Source organism: Centruroides vittatus, unplaced genomic scaffold, assembly GCF_030686945.1.
Source record: "Centruroides vittatus isolate TY-2023 unplaced genomic scaffold, ASM3068694v2 contig_970, whole genome shotgun sequence".
Lineage (NCBI taxonomy): Eukaryota > Metazoa > Arthropoda > Arachnida > Scorpiones > Buthidae > Centruroides > Centruroides vittatus.
In genome coordinates, this window is record NW_027122643.1 from 2,587,132 (window position 1) to 2,605,772 (window position 18,641).

At 25.3% G+C, this 18,641-nt stretch overlaps 1 protein-coding gene across 1 annotated transcript in view; it reads right to left on the reverse strand.

Moving 5' to 3' along the window:
* Window positions 1-686: 686 nt before the first annotated feature.
* Window positions 687-18,641, reverse strand: part of LOC136985463 (cell adhesion molecule Dscam1-like) — a 148,910-nt gene continuing 130,955 nt past the window's right edge. Inside the window, exons 23-28 of the mRNA XM_067282752.1 lie at window positions 14,707-14,865; window positions 14,367-14,611; window positions 11,570-11,651; window positions 10,838-11,021; window positions 10,275-10,405; window positions 687-1,883 (exon numbers count right to left, since the gene is read on the reverse strand). Of these exons, the coding sequence (XP_067138853.1) occupies window positions 1,780-1,883; window positions 10,275-10,405; window positions 10,838-11,021; window positions 11,570-11,651; window positions 14,367-14,611; window positions 14,707-14,865 (905 nt within the window). The 3' untranslated portion in view covers window positions 687-1,779. The remainder of the gene's footprint in view (window positions 1,884-10,274; window positions 10,406-10,837; window positions 11,022-11,569; window positions 11,652-14,366; window positions 14,612-14,706; window positions 14,866-18,641) is intronic.

The following is an 18,641-nucleotide window of genomic DNA, read 5'->3' on the forward strand; positions in this document are numbered from 1 at the left end:
CGATTAAAATTTTAAAACCAAATCAAATATAAGCTTAGTTATTATGGTTTAAATATCCAACTTACGAGGTATGTCAATGCTCAGATCATTTGTGTTTAAATTTATACTAATTTTAATAAATTCCGGGATTAGTTCGTACATTCAAATCATTCATATGGATTGATTGAACTTTACTATTTCATATTTATGAGAATTAATACACTCGATATTTCTATATTTAAATATATTTATGCAAAAATTAACAGTTATAATCGATAGCACGTATAGTAAAAAAAAAGGGAAGAAAGAAGAAGAAGAAAACAATTTTAACAGCTTTCTGAACGAGAAAAATCGATTGAAGTTTGTATTATTTTAAATTTTCGAAGTTAAATTGTATAAAAATACCAATTAATCCTTTTTTCTCGATAGTAAAAAGTTTAATTTAAAAGAGAAAAAAGTTATGTAGAATATATATATTCGGTGTAATAAAAGAATAGAATAATTGCTATGAATAAATTCAATTTTGGAAGTCTTTAAAACTATTCTAGTTAGGAATAAAAATGAATTTTATTAGAAAAAAATATAATTGAAAAGAAATCACCGAAACTTCTTAAAAGACATAAATCAAGAGAGTTGCATTAATAAAAATTCTTATTCTGTTGAGTCATAAAAAATTCTTCTTTAAAAAAATTCACTATTTACTACATTTAGAAAATTGAAGAGAACTTTACTAAATGTTCAAGAAAGAATATTATTTTTTTATGGACACAGTAAATATACTATTGGACAATAATACAATCATATTTCGATGATCGTTCTCATATATATTTATATATATATTTATATTTATATAACTATTAACAACACAGGGAGGTAATACAATATTAATATTGGCAGATGGAATTATCGTGATTGACTTCTTTTTTTTCCACGTTTATTATATTTATATATTTATATATATGTACAAATTATGCCTTTAGAACAAGCAGTTCATTTTTTTGTGTTCTAAAACTTGATAGCATAAACATGGACATTTATAACAAGTCGTGTACTCCCATTAATACCTTGTTTCTTGGCAGGAATTGTTAATGTTCGAGTTATCCAATCACCCCACTTTATCTCTGGGAAATTTTCCAGGTGTGCCTTGCAATAACTCCTTAAATAGGGTAGAGGAAGGTGAATAGGGACATTTAAGATATTTTAATATGTTTCTTATACTCTCTTCACTTATAATTTATGTCTAGCTAAACAGTTAAGTTACTTAAAAATGGTAACATTAAATTTTCATGTTTTAGAATCTAAAATTTAATATTTTTAAAAAATTGTTAATAGTTGTTTTTTTCCTTTTTAAATCTACAATTAACAGTTATTAAATTCATAAATTTGGTTTATTTATAACCACATAAAAAGATATGAAACTTGTTATGATCCATCGCATACGTTCGTTCTTTTATTATATAATTTCATTAAAAAATTTGTAAAATATATATAACATATGAAAGACAATTACATTATTTTAAAACATGATAACAGTTCATTATCAATTGTAAACAATAAGTAAACTTCTTTTTTACACGAGAAGAACGTATAATACAAGCTGTGATTTTTAGAATGTTAAAAAAATGACTTAAAAATTCTTCACATCGAAACGAGTTCTGGTCAAGATACAGGCACTTTTTTCTAATAATACCCATATGACTGATTGGAAAATTGTAGTAAACGGACAACAGTACGTTTTTTAACGTTTAAATTCGGTATTTGCTCAGAGTGTATGTTACTTTTTTTTTACCATTTCTCATCCTATCTATTCTCCCCCTCTACCCTATATTCTTTGTCGTCGACTTTAAACATAACTTGCTGTCCAACAGCGATGTGATAGGGCAATCTGTCTTGAAAATGAAGACCTGTAAAGAATAAATTACATAAACTTTTAAAATAGAGCTAAATATATTCTATAATAAATCATTATTTAACAATAAAGTAGTTTTTACACTAAATATATATTTTTTATTACTATAATTAATGATATTATTTTTCACCTAAAAAACTATGAACGAAATCATAAGAAAACAATTTAAAAAATCTGTAATTTTTCACTATTTTGTTTGGTATTTTATCAATTTTTGTACCTCGTGTAGAGAAAGAGATAGATAGAACTTTCATAACAAAGGAATTCCGTTCTAGAGTTTCATCAAAATCGGATCTAGAAGAGTTATAATATGAAAGATACTTCTCTATTTTTTGTTTATATTTCAGAACATATCTGATTCAATTTGGCTGCTCCTCAATAGGATGACTTCCTATATACTTTTTTCTTATAAAGATTTCATATATATAATGTTAGTCATAACATTTTATAAGAATTACATACACTTCAAAGTTAGAAATCACTTTGAAGGACCGAGTTTTGATAATGCTACAGAAACTACTGTAAGAGGATTTGCTACAGAATATGATCATACAACGTCGTAAAATCACGATATATAATCGAAAAATATTTCATAAATTTTACTACTTCTCATACGATCATATTCATAACTTGACTTCAAAGTCAAGTTATGAATATGATCGTATGAGAAGTAGTAAAATCATTCCAACTCTATATTTATTTATAGGAAAATGGAACGAGATATTGACAACAATATAAACAATTTCCTTCAATAAATGAGGATTGGCACATTTAAGTGTAAGTTTTATTTGTATTAATGGCATATCCTGCATGGATAATGAGAATGTAAACCTGTTAATAGAATTAAAGTAAATAATAATTATTTATACATAACGAATAGTAATTATTATTTAAAAATTTTTATTTGTAATATTAATAATAAATTAATTTTTTTTTTTCGTCATTTTATTCACTTTTTTAAGATTAAAATTAATAAATAAAATATGCAATTATAATAACGGCAGTCCTCAATAGATGGCAGCATATGCTTAAACCATGCTAAAATACATTTAAACACTTCATTTTTTAAATGAAAATAAATATTTAAATATATTTAAAATTAGTTTTTGTGCCTTATAAAATGTACTTTTATTCAAATTCGTCTCCATTTTATTTTAAATTTTTCAAAAAATAAAGCTATTGTGTTGATATTCCGGTATTATAATACAGTATTACTGTGCAATTTTCTAGTAGAATAAAAAGAGTATTAACGTGAAAATTGTTAATTAAATTTTCAAACTAACTTGTAGAAAAATGCTATTTAATCACTTTTGTACAATAAAACTGACAAGAAGTAGTAAGCAATTTTGGTATAAAATGCCTTACCAAAACCGTTATTAAATATAAAGAAAAATGAAAGTGGAAATATTTTAATAAGTCTTTTCTATTCGTCGAGTAATAATTAGTATTTTACATTAAATGGAAGAAAAATAACAAAATACATTCCTTATAAAAATTTAATTAAATCCATCTAAAATTTGTAAAGACTTCTTTAAATGCAAGCAGGATTTTCTAAAAGGATTTTTGTGTCTTGTTAATTTCTTTACTGCAACAAGCAGATTAGCTTGCAGGAAATACAAATAAAAATTAGTGCCTGTTCCAACTTGATATTTGCTAATTTACGTGAAAACATTCGAAGAATCCATTTTCTTACTCACTTATGACCTAATTACAACAATTTAAACTAATTATATATATACTAAAATGAGATTAATTACATATTTTAAACATTTCACCATAAATATTTCGTATAATTTTCATTATATAAGCAATAATAGTTTATATACAACATTCTAAAATTAATTACTAAACCATTTGAAAAAGAAAGAGAACAAAACTTTATGCTAGATCTTTAAGAAATTTGTAAGTTAAATATTTTAAATATCTTATTGATTTGTTAAGAATTATCAGTAGAAGTAATGTATAAGAGAAGTTAGTTGGTGCAGTAATTATTAAAAATGCTTCAACAAAAATGCTTGTCATTTTCATATGCTACAAGTTTATGAATTGCATTTTGATGAGGATAAAAGAGACTTAGATAGCAAGTTAGTATTGATTAAATCTGTAAAGTGTTTACTTCTGAAAAGAAAGAATTTAAATGTTTATTTAGAAAACTAAAATAGAAGAGATTATAGTAAATATTCTTAACCAAACTCTAGAGATACAATTTAATCTATGCAAATACTTTCGACAAATATATTTCTACTGTAGACTATTGTTAATTTTAGTTAACAGATACAGTGTATTTCTTTTACAAAATGAATGTTTGTTCTAAATTCGCCTTATAAATATCCTCAGGTAAAATCAAATATATATATTTTTTCTTCTGTTATGATTTTAGAAAATTACAGATCTATTTTAATAATTATCTACGTAAACAATTATTGTTTACTTAAGCTTTTATTCATTAGAGATGTAGAGAATTATCATATGCATCACTATTATATAAGAGTACATATTATACGGGTATAATTTTTCTTCTAAAATTAAGATATTAGAATAACAGCAGATACTTACGAATGTAGTTTTCTTGGTTCGGAAAATGTTAGTTATATCATCACTATATTTTACATTATATAGAGTAATTTAAGCGAATATTGTTATTGTTCTCTACGTTATATTATTGTTATTATTATGGGATAGAATCTACTCAAAAGTCTAGGTTGAAGAAAGAAGAGAGGAGGAAATGAGAAACAGGAGAAAAGATCCCTGTAGAATACTGAGCAGAAACGTGAATCAGAAAAAAATAGTTACAAGGAATGGTAATATCTAGCATTTTACAAAGAAAATTAAAGCGTGTTTCCTTCACATTTGTAGAAACAGTAAAAAGAAAATGTAAAACATTTGTTATGAACCTGAAAAATAATGCATAACAGTTATAAATACAAGAAGTAACTGCTCTACTAAAGGATAAAATGAAGCAATATAGAGTCGTTAAATTGCGTAATATAGCAAAAATATAACGTGGAGAAATTCGGAGAGTAAAAATAACAGCAAATCAAATTCTCTTTAGAGTAAAATGGTTCACTTGTTTTTATTTTAAATTATTAGAGATAAATTAATGGACTATATCATCTAACGAGGTTGTTGCTATTCGATTATAGGATGAACTATAAGATTATCCATTACTAATGCTTATATTTGAATATATTTCTTTAAATTTTTAATAAATATTAATGTAATGAGTCATACAATGATTTATTTTAAACTTTTTTCGCGTAGTTTTCCATTCGTATATGTAATTATTATTGATCTTTGAAACTCTAAATTACATTTAACTACACTATTTGCATTTTATCTTGTAGATTATGAGTCCTATCCGAAAATAGAGAAGAATGGGGAAAAATTACTAGAAATTTAAATGTATAAGTGAACTTTCTTACGATAGTTAAGCTCAAAGATTTCAGCTTCAATTAATCTTTTAAAAATGAGTACAGATCTACCGTAAATAAACTAAATAATATAAAGTATCATACCTGGAAGAATAAAATTAAACAATTAGACATAAAAGATTTTATGGAATAATGTTACTACATTTCTCGAGTAACCCGTATGGCACTTAAGAAATAGTAAAGATGTGAACCAACAGGTCTACTCGATCCATAGAAATTAGAGACAGTAATGGATATTTGTAGTATCTTAAAACAATACTATGAAAAATCAACTCTATCGAGAAAAATAAGCTTGCTGAAATGAAATACGGATTCTATGACAGAGATAGTGATGATGTGGGAGGATATCTGATGGGAATGGAAATATCTTTGTTCACCTTTTCAACTGTAGAATCGATGAACATCGTTGTTATTCTTACGTGAGTAATCTGCCAAACAAGTTATGCTGCATTAATCATCTTCCTGGAAACAAGGCCAGAATGGGACCAACTCTGTAGTTAATGAAAAATAAGTTGGCAGAGGAAAATATTCGGAGAAATGAAGAAGTAAAATGATAAAGATGAATGATTTTCAAAGTATGTATAGTTTTAAAGACAATTTAGTCCAGAAATGAATATTCAAGTGGAAAACTAGGAAAACTACAGCACTGACATGAAAGTTGAACAATTAGGTAATAAAGTAGACATACGACGACAAAGAGAATCAAATCAACAAATAAAAAGTCCATTTTAAATAAGAAGAGTAAAGAAATAAAGTCGATTATTATTGCTTCTTACCTTCGATGGATCACAACACTGATACACAAGGATTGGAGCCATAACTTGCATAGGTAACAATAAAAAAAACTTCATCAGCAATTTAAACGAGAACATGTAAAGCAGATAGATTTGGTTAATGGAGATACCGTCATAATCAAGGCGGAGGAGATAGCTAATCAGCTACGAAACAGGAAAACCTTTGAACAATTTAATAACAATAAAGGATGTGCTTTATGTTCCGTTGCTGTAAAGCAGTCTATTATCGATGAGAAAATTGGCTAGTGCAGAATATAAAGTAGATTTCCAGAGCAATATTTGTCGTAAAACAAAAGACGGAAACAGTGTATATTAAGAATACATAGAGAAGTTTACGTAATAAACATTAATCAAGTCTCCGATCACGAGACGCTTGCATCTACAGTTTTTACACGAATGACACGCCAAATTACAGATAAACACAGTAAAGATACCATCAGAACGATCGGAAACAACATCGTACTTGACATGAAAATAACACTGCAAAGCGAAACTCATTTGAGAGCATTACATTTTAAATGAGACATGACAAGCCCATTCCTATGTGTCACACTTCAAAACGATCAAAATCTTGCACTTTATATAGACTTTTGAAGTTCTATACAAATACAAGCAAATACTTGGTGTCCAAGACAGTGTAACAGTAATCGCTGATTGTAGAAGATAGGTAAAAACTTAGCATAAAAGCGAAATTGTAAAGAGAATGAAATGCTTCATCAAACAAGCGTAAACTCGATTTAGAAAGACTTCAGAATGTTTTAGTTACGGTCAAAGAAATGAATATATGAATAAAGAATTCGTTGAACTGTTGGAAAAGAATGGAATAGTGAAAGTGCTAACCTTATTACAAATACCGAGGTGAAGGAATAGTCACAACTTCAGGAAAGAATAGGAAAAAAACATAAAATTCTATATGAAAAAGCACAAGTGAACTTCCTTACTGTACATGCAAGCATTCAGAACACTAAACTTTAAAAATTGGAGCACATGTAAACAAATAAAGCGATTTTTAGGGGATATGAGCTAGAACAAAAGGATACAGATTGCTAGATACGAATATTGACAATATAAAGAGCGAGTCGAGATGTATTTTATATTTTTTTGACTTTCACTGCAAGATAGATATGTCACTGCATTCATTTTCTCGTCAAGTTGACAACGGAAATGATGAAAGTTAAATTTAAAGTTGAGCTTCCAAACATCTCTATTGAAGAGCAAGGGAACATAAGATGAGTCTCTAGAGATGAAGACGAATAAATATAGAAGTGTCGGGAGAATACATGTATATACTTATAGTTAAGGCAATAAGCTAAACAAACAACTTGTTCATAGTATTAAACTTATCACATATCATTCTTTTATATTATGTTATACTAGCTATATACTGCATAATGCTATATTTATATTAAACATTTTAATTATTTCTAAACTTACAATAATGCTTTTGTTTCTATATATAAATACTGAATATTTATATGAGAATAATAAAGGGAATTGACCAGAATACTCCTTAAAAATGTACATATTTAGAGCTACCTAAATGAGACAAATATTTGACAAATATACTTTATACAGCTTCAAGGAGTCATGTTTTGAAATAAATTAAAATGAAATGTTTGTATTTAAATTACTATTTGTTCTTTATATATATATATATATTGAAATAATTTAAGGAATATAGTATCGATTCTTAAAACGTGGTCATTGATTAGCTTACCACAAGAACTGATAATGCATGAGTAATTTATTTGTCATGTGCTGCTTAAGAGTTACAGAGCATTGTTTCTATGTGCTTACACATCCATCATTATTTTTTCCAGTGTTTTGTTCATTATTAACGAGAAAAGTGTAAACAGTTCGAAGTAAATTATATTTTATTTTGCTAATGTGTGATATCGATCATGTTTATCTTTATATAACGAGATTAAACGAGAAATAAGATCACCCTTAGACTCTATTCTGTATGCACGAAAATAAACATATCGTTCTTTTATGTAAATTTACAATGCTTCAAGCATGGTTTCGTACATATAAGAAATTTTTTTATTATATTAAACTGTTTATAAGTTCATTAATCGTAAGTTAAAGCATAAAAATAATTCAAAAAACGAGGGCGAATTTATGAACATGTTATAGAGTAATGCATTCTTATAGTTTTAAACGTTTATATTATCCTTTGAGGAAAAATTCCATCTGCATATGAAGTAGAAAATGAAAGTTTATAAATTTAGTGAAACTTTTGCAAATTACGTGAATATAATTAGCTACTCTATACTCTTATATAATTAACATAAAGATTTAGTTAAAGTAATTATATTTATTTTAGGAAGTTTAACATTGTTGAAAAAGAAGTAAGTTAATTATGACTATCATAAATACAATCTGTCTAAATATTGTTTAAAAATTCATTTAGTGCTTTTTAAATTAAAATTAATTAAATGACCTTTCAACAAAGTTATTAACCATAAACCTTTTTTATTTTTGTAAAAAATTAGTCTTTAAACTATACACGTCCTCATCATTTCTATTAAATATTTCTGATTTATAGTAGACTATAAATTATTAATTATGAATTATATCTAATTTAATGAGGTTAAATATGAAATTTATAAATAAAATATTAAGTTTAAAACCTGTTTTTCCAATATTTAAGTTATGAATTTTAGTGTAATGCACGTCAAGTGCAGGCCTTCAACAGGAAGTTTATTGCAATGTATTTAAAATAAATATAATTTAATAATTAAACAGAATTTTTATAGATTTATCAACTTTTAGATCCGATCAGGAACTATAAAACAAAAGGAAATACCTCAAATATAGATGGATCTTTTCTAAACTTTCTTAGTCTCAGAAACATTTGTATAGAATCATTTATATAATATTATAAATTGATTAGCTATTATGTGCAGCTGCCTCTCTAAAAGTTCATTTATTATTGGATATCATTAATCTTCTGACGTGATTAATAAACGAGGACTAGATACTAGATATACTGTATCACCTCACCATTATAAATAGGTAGGATATAACAAATTTCTATACCAATTTATATTTTATATTACTTTCTGTAGTTCTTAATATATCTAAAATCTGTTATGTTCGGTCATAACTTGGAAGAAATTATAAAAATGCTTAAAGTTATAGCAAGTATAATTTTTACTCGCTATTATTTTGCATTATTATATTATAAAGTATAAATTTAATTCATGAAAATACAGATAATATTGTCGAATAGTCCTTTCTGGTTATAAATTTGTCATCAAATACGAAATAAACAATTTTAAACTGGGGAAAACTTGCTACGATGGTTCCTATTGCCTTAAGCACTGTCCCTGTTGTTTTCTTTGTCACTTATTCACATAACGCTATATAAAAATTAATTATGTACTGTACGAGAATAGTTGTATTCAAGTCCAAAGATAGGTAAAGTATATATAAAAATTCTTAAATACAAAAATATTAAACCAATCTTTACATAAATATACAAGTAAAAAAAGATGTTTTCGTTGCCAAAGTTATGAAATAGTTCATATTTTCTCATATGATGTATCGTTTCAAGCTTAACTTCTAATTAGAATTTTTTTTAACATTCAAGAATTTATTGAAAGAAGAGAGACAAATTTGTCGGCTACTTTATATGCACACATTCATTAAATTTTAATGTAATTCATCATAATTTGTGTAATATAACATGTGTACAGGTTGTATATAGCTGTATACAATCTGCTACAGGTTGTATACTGCAACAGTCTGTTTTCAGTATAATGCAAACAAAAGGATCAATATTTTGGAAAGAGAATGTAGACAATACGTGGAATTTAAAAATATGATATAATCGATACAGGATATACGTTATAATTCAATGCAAAAGAAGAGTTCAAACTTTATAAATTAAATAACAATTAAAAAGATTAATTAATTTTTCCAGTATATTGCAATCAAGTAATAATTAAATAGGTTTACAAACACTCGCTAATTGTATAAACTTTACATATCTTAACGAACAGTTTATTCTTACATCTGTCTTATTAATTGATGTTATAATTATAACGATAATATTATTGTTATTATTTCAACACTCGCTAGATTTGTAATATCTTAAATAACGTTTTAAATACTAATTTACGATATGAATTATATGTGAAAAACTAATCGACTTACTCGAGTCTCTTTCAAAATCTAATAGTTGATCTTGGTCGCATTCAGTATCACTATTTTCTACAACAACTGCTAACTGGCTTGTTCTGTAAGTATCCCTGTATGAATACCGTCCATGGTCCATCTTGTGGTATCTATCAACAATTTTTCATTAGTTTATCCATTATAACTATAAAAAAATTCATAATTCTTAAGCGATTTAAATTGTATATTAATATATATTATACCATTTAATAATCAATAACTAATAATTATTATTTTACTGTTAATTTGATAAATTCTAACCGCATTATACATTTTACTTATTAAAAATCATTTTAAAATTAGTATAAAAATCATTAATGTGCACTTTTTTTTATCTCGAAATTTTGTAAAGCATTTATAATTTTTTTTTAAATATTCTCTTATAATAAAAATAAAACAAATAAAATAAAATAATAAATATTAAATTTGGAATTAAATTTTATCAAAAATAAATATTAAAAAAATAATAATAAAAATAAAATGACTGTTTGAATTAAGAAGAGCACATTGAACAACAAAACTTGAGGCCCACTACCTCTTACCCCTCCCCAGATGGTTTAGCATTGGGACCACCTTGTTTAGTACTGCAGTGCCATCTGGTGTTGCTTGGAATTCTACAACGACTCATATTGCTACTCGGAAATTCGTCGTCTACATCTGATGACCATCTTCTAGATGATAGATCCTTGGTCGTCGAACTCGAGATTGATTGGTATGTAGTACGACCTGAAACACAGGCAGGAATGAGAAAATAACTATATATACTGTACATACATACATACATACAACAGAAGAAAGGTAATAATGTTTATTTGGAACCGGTAACATACAAATGAAGTTGATCAGAAAGAATCTCTCCCAATCAAAAAGCATTAAATTCAATTAAGAAAAGAAATATCTAGCACCGAAACTTGATGACTAAAGTACTACATCGAGCGTTTTGTAAATAGATTATTTTTACCTATCCAAATTGATCGTATCATCCTACAAAGTTATATAAAGCAATAATGAAATGTAAGGATCCATATGATCAATTCTAATCATTTCTGGGAATTGTATTTATGACAGCAATTCCCTGGCTATCAGATAATGCACCTTACAAATTCAATTAAAGAAGGTAAAACTTGTTCCTTAGTAAGAGAAGAGGTAGAGAAAAACACGGAGCTTCATCAGCATCATTCTATTATATCTAACTATAATCATTTTATAAATTATAGATATTTTTTATTCTTATTGTTATTATTATATTTAACAAAAACTTAGAAAAAAATTACCAGGAAAGCTATACATGTGATCCACTTCTAATTGCAAGGAGCTGTCCCTCCCACTTTTTTGATGACTAGATATATTATTTGACTAGAAAATAAAGAAAATTTTACATGTATTAAGAGTAATTATTTTAATTTATCGCTAAATAAGAAAAAAAATTATTAATGCCGATTCAAATTATCGGTTAATTACTTTGTTATGTAGATAAATAAAAGCAATTAATTGTAGCAGATGTTGTGTACATTTTTTCACAAATTGTTAATGCCCGATTGTTCTTTAGCAAATTTTATTTTAAAATAAGAATATAAATTAGAAAATAATTTCTTTTTTTTATAGTAAAATATTCGAAATTTTTCCAAAAAAAATGCAAGCTTTAAACGTATATATATCTAAGGAAAAAATTTTTTAAATTTTCTGTTATACAGCTATTTTAATATAAAGAATATCTTTAGAAGCTATGATACGGAAGAAGAAACGAGATGAATCAATATAACCTTTACAAGAAACGAAATATTCCTCTGAGTCATGTTTTAAATACATTTTTGCATAGTAAAAAATTAATAAAGGTCGTAAAAATATAATTAAATTTAGAAGAAAAAACTGTTCAAACTTCTGAACAACATTCGCGGCAGAAACACAAAAAAATGGCCGTTGTTTGAAGGTTTTTTTGTACGCATTTTTGTTTAAAAAATATGCTCCCGAAAAGAAAATGACCGCTGTTAGAGGTGGTCGTTGTCGAGAGGTTCAACTGTATTAAGCTATCTTGTATATAATTCTGTTGCTATCAAGTATTCATTTATAAATGATTTAATGTAAAAAATAATTAATGCAAATTTTATTCTTCATTTATTTTCATTTTCAAGAAATCGAATTCAATATTTAAATTTTTACACGTGCTGCCATCTGTAGATGAAATTACTAAGTATTTAAAAAAATAATTATTATACAGATTTTCATTCAATTAAAGTGAATTATTTTTATATTATTTAAAAAAATTATTAAATTTATTTTAAATTGTATTTAAAAATGAATTAAAACGAGAGATAAATTTCAGCGAAAAGGTAACGTTTTAAAATAAATTTTTCAATGAAATTTTCATTCGTAGGCTCAAAAAAGATTGATGGAGAGATTCAAAAACAAAGAAAAAAATAAAAGTAAACCAAAGGAACGATAATCTGTTGAAAGTGAAAAGGATGTAATGCTGGATAAATCGATTTTTTATACAGTTTTTCTTTAAAAAAAAAGAAAAGAAAAAGTTTAAAAAAATTTTAATTAAATAAAGCTGAAACTTTTCCTTTATTTTTAATTTAGTCATTTTTCATAAATTCACTTCACTACAAAAATATTTTAAAATTTTCTTGTTCAAAAAGAACAAAAATAATATCGTGTCAAATATTACAGTACATGAAACTTCTGTAGGAAAAAAATAAAATAAAATGATATATATGCGGAAGAAAACATCCAAAAATATCAGATACAGTACAGATTTTAAAATAGAACATTTACGTGCAAATATTTCAGAAATTCTTCAATGTAACAGTGTAAAAAATATTCAAAAAACATGCAATAAATTTATATTTCTAAACCTTAAAATCTAAATAAATTAATAATAATTTATAACTGAAAAAAAATTTAAATAATTTTTAATTATTATTTAATTTAATAATATACTAATTTAATTAAAAGTTTTAACATTTTTTAACATTAAAATCGATTTATAAGAATTAATTTTTATTTTGTAAAAACGTTCCCAGATGGCGACACTGGAGATATGAAGTTTTTGTTTTATGCATGGAGGAATATGTAAGCATGTGTAAAGGCGAATATCATATGATTTTAAATATGAATAATGTTTAGAATGTTTAAATTATAAACATAAAAGCGACAGAAAATAGAAAAAGGAGAGAAGAATAGAGAATTTGAAATGGAAAAATAAGCGTACAGGCGTTAAAAATAGGAAAAATATACAGAGAAATTCGCATATAAATGTGTATGAAAGTATAAAGCATAAGCTTAGAACTGTATATAATAGTCACCGAAGTAAAAAATCTAAGAATAAAAACAAATAAAGTAAATATGAAAGAATCAAAAGTGTGAAAGATGAACGTCGTTTGCATTAAACCGTAAAATATTAAACGTAAATACCAGGTTTAATATCGAAATGTTATATAAAAATACATTTAAAAAAAAGAATTATATTTAATTATTAATTTAATATTAAATAAATCTCGGTAAAAGCCATGAATAATCCTTAACATTACATAAAATAATATCTTTAAAAATTAATTAAAAATAATGGAATAAAATATAAATTAACTTCTTATTTTCGACTAAAAAGGAAAATTATATTTGTCCTTAAAATATTTTCTGGTATATATATATTACAGAGAAGAGTATTTTTAAACACTCTTGAAAAATATTCTTAGAATATATGTTTAGTTTATAAGTAAAAAATATATTTGATAAAATAAACAGATTTTTTGATATATAGCGTGATAGACAGACACTTTAAACATTTAAAATTTCCATGTTTATCCTATAATTTTCAAGAATAAATTTCAAACATAAGTGTAAACTTTATTTTTAGTAATATCTTTAGAGATAATAATACCATTTTTCTCCTTCTAAATGATTTAATAATTTTTTTATTGATCTACATAAAATGTGAATAAATTGAAAATTTTAATACTTTCAATATCTAAAAGTGGAATTTTAAACATTTTATCCACTTAAAGAATGGGAATTTATTGTAAGTTTACGATCTTATTCGATATTTCTCTTATGAATCAATAATGTGATTACCTGTTTAACAGCGAATGGAACATCGTATGCTCTCTCTCCGTCGTGAAGAGATATAGAACGTCCGTCTGTACTGCTGTCTCCACTACTTCTATCTTCTCTGTTAAATACAGCTATGCGACTAGTTGCATAAGGCGATGGAAAATACAAAGGTTCTTTGTGTACGTAACTACCTTCTGTTTGCTTAGATTCGAAGTCAGACATTTGCATCACTTCACTAACAACGTCTTTGCGAATGTTTCTGGGTTCTAAAAGTATTCGTTATTTTAATTATACATTTTTCTTTGCTCTCCCTATTCCGTGGGTCATGTATAATTTATAAACAGAAACAAAGGATTTTTACCTTGGTATTGATGATCTGCCTGCCTTCTTCTTCGATTCAATATGCAAATTGCAACGCACACTGAAATTATGATGAGGAAAGTGACGATGACTGGTGCCATTATGGCTAAGTTAGTATAAAAAGGTGCAAAACTTTCCACGATTGGCATTAATGGAGTACCTTTAAAAATATGTAAAGTGCATCACTCAGTTGCTATACTTTAAAGTTTCTAAACTATATTTTCTTTTATCATAAACAAAATTTGAATATATAATATGTATATAAATTTTATATTTCCTCAATATTTAAGTCTTTTATTAAATTTATAATGAAAGCTTTCATTACTTTTTCATATTTTTAAGAAAACAGATTATAAGGAATTTAAATGTGTAGTTTCTTATATAAAAAAGTATATAAAAATTATATTTTTTAAAAAGTTTCTTCGCCGATATATATATATATCATAAGATATCTTAGACTATAGAGAATAACTGTCCCTTCATTTTGTTTCATAATATGCTTCAGTAATTTCTGAATCTAATTATATATATATATAATTAGATTCAGAAATTACTGAAGCATATTATGAAACAAAATGAAGGGACAGTTATTCTCTATAGTCTAAGATATCTTATGATATATATATATCTCTGCTAATTGAATTTTTATTTAATATTATATAATATAGGTCCAAGTTAAATTTTAAAAAATTGAATCATCTTCTAGTTTGTTTGGAGAAAGAAAAACAAACAAAAAAGATAAATATAAAAACTTGCAGCAGCTTACACTTGACTACAGAAAGATTTCCTACAAAAATTTCAACTTTCTAATTCGTAGAAATCAGAAATTTTTCCAGTATAAGAGAAGAAGTAAAAAAAAAGTAATTGATTTTCCTTCAAAAAAGCGGTTAACAAGTAAAAAAAAAAATTCGAATGTTGGCTTCAAAAAACTCAATTCGACCATAAAAAATTTTTAAAAAATGTGATACTTTTGTAGTAAAAATTCAAACATTCCCCTTTTAATTTTAAGAATTTCGTTAAATATATATATGTTACAATATACAAATAGAAAAAGAAAAAATTTGTTCAATTAATTTTGAAGAAGAAAATCACAAAATGAATTAGCATTACTTTATTTCAAAATAAGCTTACTCAAATTCTTTATGGAATTATTAAAATGTATTAAATTTTTAATTAATTTTAATTTGGTGAAGATAATTTGTAATCAAAATTAGTCACATAAGCACGCATCAGTGACATAGCCAAGAATTAAACTTGATACAGACTAAACTTAAATTACAAAAGTCATAAATGTTCTTATATTTTAACACAAGCGTTAAAACGACAGAAAATCTGTATTTAATTTTTTATGAGACTTATAGGCTCTTACTTAAGGAAATAACCTTAGAACTATTATATAATTTAAAGATATAACCTCCTAAAATGTTATAAAAATCACTAACTGCCGTATAAATGCTCTATGGAACAAACTATAATCGAGAAAAACCTCGATGTAACATCATCCTAAATAGCATCACCCTCGTAAAAAAAGCTCTTAATGAATACTTGTAAACGAATTTTCCTCATAAATACTACAAACTGGCGCTAAATCGAAGTTCGAATTTATTTAACATACATTTAGATAAACCGAATGCTTCGTAACTTTCTTATAAATCAATTTACGATTTACATTATAAAAATATAAACGACTTTAATATAAAAAAAACAAGATTAAACTGTACCGTACATGGATTGATTTAGTAATCTAGATGAAAAAACTTTCATATATATTTCTTCAGCTATCTGTCTAGATACTATTACGTGCTTCCATGCTTCATTATATCTCAATAACGAAGCATGAAATGGTAATGTTAAATTATACTGACCCGTTAAAAAAAAAATGTTGATGGCAAGAATCCAAGAGCATTAAATGTACTAAAAAAACAACAAATCAACAAAAATCTTCGGAAATATCGTCTAAAATACAAGTGTAAAGTCGTAGCAAATCTAAAAAGTAGATAGTAATGTGTATTCAGGAAATGAGAGAACATTTACAGCACTTAGTGTGTAATGTGTTATAGGTAAGTTGACTTTTTCGTGTTTATTCTTTTACTTATTTTTTGTGGGTCGTATTACTTTACAGGTCACCTTTTAAGGCATTCTTCTTTAAAAAGTTTTATTTTTAAATAAATAATACATTAATTTTTTTAAATATTAAAACACATAACTATTATTTTTATATTAAATATTTATTTTGTAATTAAAGTTTAAAGTTCTTTCTACATTTTTTATTTTATTTTTATTTTTATGTAATTCGAAAAAATCAATTTACATAACAAAAAGTATAATTTAAGTATTTATTTATTTTCTAATTAAGTATAACTAATTTTAATTTATTAACTTTTAAATTTAAAAATAAAAACTTTTAAAAACTTTTCTATATATATATGTATATAAATAAATTAACATACATTTATGTTAAAAGATTTAAAAATTGAAGGAAAAAAATGAGGATTTGTGATGAAGGATTTAATAAATATTAATTTAATATTAAATAAAAATTCATTAAAATTTTATAATATTAAAAAAAAAGTATTAAGCTGAAAGATGAAAAATCTTAACGAGATGTCGACTTAAATTTTCTTCTCCGAGGCTAAAAACTTCAACATTTGAATAAAAAATAATTTTAAAATGTAAACTAGTCTTTGATTTAAGAAAAAAAAAATATACAAAAATAAATATAAAATACATTTTAAAACGTAATTAAATATTTATTTTAAATAGGTTATTAAAGTGGAAAATTGAATTTTTTTTATAATAAATCAATTACAATTTTAATTAAAAACTTCCCATGTAACTTATATGCAGACGAAGAAACTTCATACATTACAATAGAAATAAATTAAAATTTACAAAAATTATTAATTAAATAATATTAATTTAAAATAAAACTCTGTCAGATTGATAAATATTTCATAAGCCAAGAGATCTTACGAATCGAATTCTTAAGCAGACAGTGCTAGAATCTTTACTATAAAAACACCCGTGCTTAGAGCTATGTGGCTTGAAGAATTGTCATTCTTCTCATTCCTTATCAAAACAAGAATGTCTACAGAAGTAGAGAAAATGTCACTTGACTGGTGATAAATAACTGACTATGTTATAAAAACCCCAAGACATATCCTGAAAGTGATTTCACGACGTATAATCACCTGAGAGAGAACAAAGGACACGTTATCACTTCCCTAGCATTATATAATAGAAAGTAGTCCTCTATGGGTTGATGTGATGTAGTACGGCGAGGAATTTCATTACTCTTTATGTTATTCAGAAAAACAAGACTGATATGCATAGAGAGAGAATCGTATTTGAGACCCAATGTAAGAATATACGTGAAGTTATCAACATTTCTTTTATGTACAGTACAATAGTACAGTCTTTATTCTGTCCAGAAATATCATAAACCACAAGAAACGTTATTATGTACGAATGCTTTGGAAGTGCGCTTTGTCATTCGAATTTAAAGATTAACAGAATTACTTTTACTTTTATCCATTACTAACAATTAAAATTTAATTTATAAACAGCTTAAGACGAAATATATCCATCTTATTTTAATATCCTCCATTTTATATCATAAAAAAATTAAGTAACTCTTACTAGAGAATAAGTTTAAAATTGCATGCACATAGCATAAATTCCTAAAAGTTTTCAAACAATTTAGTTTATTGTTTATCGATCTTGAATTTGTAAAGTGGATATTCTACTAAATTCCGAAATATAAGAACCTATATATTTTCTTTTAAAAATAATATGATTCACGCCATTTTTTAAAATAAAAAATAATATTTAATAATTAAAAATTGAGTCCATCTTTCATGGATTTATGAATTCATGAAAGATGAACTCAATACTTTTACATCTTTCATAATTTATAAATTCCTAAATATAAAAAAA